The sequence below is a fragment of the Etheostoma spectabile genome, chromosome 2 (genome assembly GCF_008692095.1).
Source record: "Etheostoma spectabile isolate EspeVRDwgs_2016 chromosome 2, UIUC_Espe_1.0, whole genome shotgun sequence".
Classification (NCBI taxonomy): Eukaryota; Metazoa; Chordata; class Actinopteri; order Perciformes; family Percidae; genus Etheostoma; species Etheostoma spectabile.
In genome coordinates this window covers 22,164,475-22,170,474 of record NC_045734.1, presented here as the reverse complement: position 1 = coordinate 22,170,474, position 6,000 = coordinate 22,164,475, and the positions used below count along the sequence as shown (strand labels likewise).

General features: G+C 40.6%; 1 protein-coding gene across 3 annotated transcripts in view; it reads right to left on the bottom strand.

Annotated features, from left to right (window-relative positions):
• The window catches only part of pkd1a (polycystic kidney disease 1a), a 59,037-nt gene that overhangs the window by 3,804 nt on the left and 49,233 nt on the right, over positions 1–6,000 (bottom strand). Inside the window, exons 45-51 of one of the 3 annotated variants that reach the window (XM_032539634.1) lie at positions 5,679–5,794; positions 3,727–3,929; positions 2,873–3,067; positions 1,855–1,994; positions 1,423–1,553; positions 1,054–1,135; positions 785–910 (exon numbers count right to left, since the gene is read on the bottom strand). In XM_032539634.1, the coding sequence (XP_032395525.1) occupies positions 785–910; positions 1,054–1,135; positions 1,423–1,553; positions 1,855–1,994; positions 2,873–3,067; positions 3,727–3,929; positions 5,679–5,794 (993 nt within the window). The remainder of the gene's footprint in view (positions 1–784; positions 911–1,053; positions 1,136–1,422; positions 1,554–1,854; positions 1,995–2,872; positions 3,068–3,726; positions 3,930–5,678; positions 5,795–6,000) is intronic. The other 2 variants (XM_032539644.1, XM_032539653.1) reach the window with 2 other exon arrangements.

Below are 6,000 nucleotides of genomic sequence, written 5' to 3'. Positions count from 1 at the left end.
CACACACACACACACACACACACACACAAAATAGAATTTATAGATAACATCAGGAGTCTAAATAGTTTATAGAGTCACTTCCTGTTTTGGTTACCTCTCTGTTTTGGAACCAACTTTAATATTTTATTTATCTAATTTGAGCTTGGTGTTTCCATCAAAGGAAATTTTATTTTACATGAGAGATAAAAGGCAATAACTCAGTTTTGATCAAAGGACACAGTTCAATGTGCCATAAGGGGCCTCCTCCACCCACTTATTAACTTTCAGTTACTGCCCTCTGAATATTTGCAGCCTAATACCAAATGTGGAAATAAGTTTCTATTTACGCCACCATTTATTATTCTCAGAACAATTGATGACAACCAGCCCACATTCTCAGCACATTCTTTACTAGATTGTTTTCTGTTTAATTTTAATGTTTGATGGTCACATGTGCAACGTTTTAATGTCTGCAGGCTATAAATTGCATGAATTGCACTTCAGGGACAATCAAACTCCAGTATGCATGGTTCTGTTTTATTCCAGTCATTGTGAAATTGTGTGCACAAGCCCTGTTTCTACTTCCTTACATATGGCCCCTGGACTTTGGAACAACCTGGTCAGTGAGATCAGTGAGCAAAAAAAGAAAAACTCACATAAAACTGATTTTATTGCCTTGGCCTTTGTATTTAATGCCTGGCAGTGCATTAGGATGTTATTATTCTCAGCTCTTGTTAGTGTATCTTTGACTTTAAATGTCTGTGTTTTTCCATCATTTCCAGTCTTTTCTTTCCGCATTAGCTACCTGTAGTCGAGCCAATGCAGCTGCTGCAGCTGCTGTAAGGAGGAAGAGGCTTCCTCCAGGCTTCTGTTCAGCTGCTGGACGACATCTTCATTGTTATACAAGCTCATCTGACCCAGATGCCACGCCCTAGAAAGACGAATGGGTGGGTACGAAGAGGAGAAAAAATGAACATATTAAAGAAGAACAGAGGTCAAATAGATACTGAATCTGACCCACAAGTTAACTTAATGCCTGCTTTGTTAAAGTCCGTCTTTCAGTCCTTTTCTTACCCGTTTGTATCATTAGCTCTGAAAGCAGTAGGAACCCAGCCTTTTCCCCAAATACTGTCTCCGGCCCTGGAACCACCTGCAACTGGTAGAAAAAGCAAGAAGGGTACATTCACATTCATGAAAGAGAATGAGTTCAGTAAATAGATGTTGTATGGTATGGTAATAATGATGTCTGCTGGAGTCCCTGTGATGCTAAAAATGTTGTGCCAAGAGAGAGCAGCAAGAGACAGCCGTCTCCAAAAGTTGCTTTCAAAGCTATCATATGTACAGACTCAATAAGCTAGTGAGGTTTTATGTCTCAGTTCATTTCAGTCTTTAGCTCCCACCAAGTTCACAACAAAAGAAAAGACCGTGACATTGTAATCCCACCTTGCTTGTCCCGGATTTGACGGAGCCTCAGCGTGCCAAGTAACACGCTCCCCGTGTCTCTCAAGAGGGTAGAGTGATCCAGTAGCCGTGGCAACAGAGAATCATTTAGCCACATCAGAACATCAGCTCGGCTAAAAGAAAAGAAATTGAGGATTCGCAAAATACATATATTGTTGTGCTTCTGTTACATCAGAGTTGTCAGAATTTGTGATCAATGTGTGTTTGTGCAAAGACAATTTGGATTTGTTTTATGTAAAACAACAGCTATGGTTAAAGTTCGCTTGTTTCCCCCTCTTGCTCTCTGTGGTATGAATACAATAATACACATCCAGTTGCAAGGACACCCAAGATTCTCAACAAAACAAATAAATAAAAGGTTAACATAGTAAAAAAATTCACATGTATGAAGTTTTTGTGTGTATGCGTGTGTACCTGCTGATGTTGTGGTACTCAGGTGTGTGTAGCGCCCGTTGCAGCTGAGTGCGAAGTCTCAGGCTGTGTGTGTCTTTTGCCGAGTCAGAGTAGTTGAGAAGCAAAACCACCAGCAGGAAAAACATATAAACCAGGAAATTCTGAAAATGACAACAACAATTCAGTTCAGTTCAGGTTTATTGTCATATGCACCTTAGTACATAGTACCACAGCAATGAAATGCAATATGCCTTTTTGCACTCCCTTAGCACCAGTCAGTAGTAACAGTTATATAATAATATCAAAAACAACAACACAAATAGCATTTAAAATTTTGAAAAATAACCAAGCACAGTAGACATAGTAACTTAGTGACTAATTACAGGCCACAGCCCTCCTTCCTACTGTGCCATCATTCAGTAACCTTATTACCTGCGGGTAAAAACTATCCCTACAATGTGATGTGCGCGTTGGGATACTCTGCAAACGTCTCCCTGATGGAAGGTGGGAGAAGAGGTTGTGTGCAGGATGACTAGAGTCCCGCTTAATACCTAGTGCCTTCTTAGTACTGCGTTTCCAGTAAATATGTTGCAGCGGTTCAAGTGGAACGCAGATGAGTTTAGATGCAGTTTTGGCCACCTTTGTCAGAAGATTAAGGTCATATGAAGTAGCCCTGCCAAACCACAATGTTACCTGTCAATATATTCTCAATTGTACACCGGTAAAAGTTCTGTAGAATATAAAAGGGACATATCATATTTCTTAAGACATCTTAAAAAATATAGCCTCTGATGTGCCTTCTTATTGGCACACGTGATATGAAGCAACAATGTGAGGGAGTCTGAAATATGGATACCTAAGAATTTAAACGTGTTGACAATTTCAACTGTAGAGTTGTTAATATAGACAGGTGTATGTGTGAGTAATTCTGTTAACAAACAAGAAATAGAGCTCAAAATATCTCCAACACAGTAAAGATACAAAGTCAATCTCCAGCATAATCTCTCTAACCGTGTACGCCTCTCTCTTTCTGACTCACCTTCAGCATGGTGTGCAGCATGTGGACCTTGCGGGCCTGGTGTCGAGCCTGAGACAGAGCGAAGCCCTGTGGCGGTCTCACCCTGGGGACACGTTGGACCACTCTCTCCACCCGGGGGAACTCAACTAGCACATCCTGATCCTCTGGACGAAGGCGAAGCACACACACTGCATAGTAAACTGCCTCACACAACACCTGCAAAGACACAGGGCGGGGGAGCAATGGTGCTGTTAGGTTTGAAAAGTCAAGAGATCATTGAATTTACTCAACCCAAAAGTGAAACTAGGAAATACTCAAATGGCAAAATGGGAATTCAGTCCAAAGAACATTTGGGTGTGTGCGGTATGTGCGTTCCAACAAGTAAAAACAGCCTGTTTTTCAGCTTGAAGTCGGTACAAGTGTTAAGGGTACAAAAGCGGGAGGATCAAGCATTCTTTAAATCTGAGTCAATAGATTTTGTTGGCCACATGGGGGCAGCACAACAAGCTGTAAACACAACACAATAATATCACCTCATAAAGTTGTTATGTGTGTTTCTGGCAAAGTCCAATATTTAGCTCTATTTTTGGTTTTACCAACTCCTGAGCGAAATATCTGGATCTCCAGCTGCTAAATGCTCCACAGCCTCCACTATCTTAACCAGCTGCTCGGTAACTTTTAACTGTTTGTTGGTTGGTAATACAAATGTAGAATAAAGTATTTCAGAACTTTGAGTTAAGAGTGGCAACCTGAGAACATAGTGCCCTTAGCCATGGCTACCCTTGGCGCGGAGGCGTAAAAAACATTTAGCATGATTTGAATTTAGAAATGTGTGAGGTACACTAGAATCTCTGAGATTAGCTGTGTGTGTCTACCTTAATTGGCTCCAACAGCAGGCAGGAACACAGGAAACTGGCAAAACAGGAGATGAGCCACATCATGGCCACACTTTGATTGAAGCCGTGACCCGCCCAAATCGAAACGCCACTGGCCAGAGTGATCCCTGCCCAGCTGCCCCACAGGGCGGCACGTCCACACCAGGGAGGAAACCGTCTGGGACGACAAACATCTGCCACAACTGTAGAGGGAAAAAAATGAACTTTGTACAACAAAGTACTGACAAAGAAAAGTGAAAGGAAAGACCATAGGATATGAAGGTCCCAGAGTTAACACAAAGCAGATACCTTACTTTGGAGAGTATACACATTTTTACATTTTTAAATAGGGTTACTAACAAATCAATCAAGAACATATGTTCCTGTAGGAACTGTGGACACAGTTTATATCCGGACAACACCGGACCTGTTTTGCTTATTAAACATTCAGGCAGCAAAATGAAAGCATGATGTACAGTATATACTCTGGTTTCCCATCAAATACAATTCATCTATACACACATCACAACTATAATAGCTGAGACTCTCAGCTGCCAGTACCGGGCTCATTACTGAATAAAAGTAAAACAGTCTTACTCATTATTTATCTTTTTTTTTTTTTAAAGTAATCATCAAACTTTGCTCTTTACCTAATGAGAGTTATGAGTCTTACACAAAAAAAGAAAATGTGATTTATGTGTCCTGTGTTAAGAGCAAAGCAAGCAGCGCAACAGCAGAACAGTTTGTAGATAATTAATTCACGAGGAAGTAACGTTTGGATGATCTTCAAATTCTAATTTGAAGATTTTTTACAATGACTTTGTTATTGCGAGAAAGGTTTCTTTGCCCCTGCATTCAATTTACAATTGGAAAATCCATTTTCTGCAGAGTGTTCTTGTCAACCAACTCTAATGAAAACACTACAGACAAAACAGAATTTATTTAACAGCTCAAAGGGAGATTTTGGATTTAAAGCTGTAGTGCGTAACTTTTTGATATTAATGAACATTCATTACATTCAGGCCATTGCCAAATGAGTTGCTACAAAGCTAATTAAGACTATCAGCGTCACACAGACCACTACCTATTCTGAAGAGTCCGTCATGTTTTTTTAATCCTCTGTGTCATCCTTGGCTACTAGCAACTGTGTGGAGGACGGTTGGGTTTTGTTTTGTATCACTTTCCCTACAATGTTACAACTTTCCTGTGCCAAGTGACCCTTATCATATGTTTTCACTAAATTACTCAGCAACAGAATTCTTTTCTGCCACTACCCCAGTTATTTCCAAATAATAAATATTACTTCATCTTATATTTAATGATTTCTTGACAAAATCACAATATGAGGTAAATCCTTGTGTCTGATTATCTATTGCAGGGGTCTTCAACAGGGGGTCCGCGACCCCTAGGGGGTCCGCGGAGGTACTGCATGGGGGTCGCGAAAGTTTTGGTTGATTAGACTTTTTTTTATATTCCCCCCACCCCCCTGCAATTTTTTCCACTAATTGAAATGTCTTTAAATACACATTAACATGAATTCAACACACTGTAGTAAACAGATAAATGGAGGCAGAAGATGTCTTTCAGTCATCAATGCACACATGGCACTATAGGACCAGTTTGATATAACACAATTTTATACAATATATATAATTAGGGGGTCCCCGCTCCATCTCGCCATCAGTTTGGGGGTCCTTGGCCTGGAAAACGTTGAAGACCCCTGATCTATTGCATCTTTATTTATAGAACAGCCAATAGGATTCCTCACTCTTTCTGAAATGTCCTGTGATTGGCCAAAGTCTACCTTCAAGGGTTATATTTTTTAAAGCCTGAAAACCAAGGAGGAGATTGTAAAGTCTAGTTTTCTGTCAGACCATTTGAATTAAAATATGCTCAAAGATTATCATGAAATCTTTGTCCAACAACGCCACAGCTTTAAGTGTAATTCTAACCTGTGTTTGAGGTGAAAGCAGTTTTTGGTGGTTCTCTTCTCATAGATTCTAGAGGAAGAGGCTCATTCAGCTTCTGGAGGAGAATCACTTCAGTCTTGTCTCCGAAAATGCTCGACCTAACGCACGCACACACACACGCGCACACACACGCGCACTCACACACGCGCACGCACACACCACACGAAACACACACACACACCACACACACACACACACACACACACACCACACACACACACACACACACACACACACACACACACACACACACACACACACACACACAGGTGATGGAAATAATTAATTATACTCAAGCAAATCC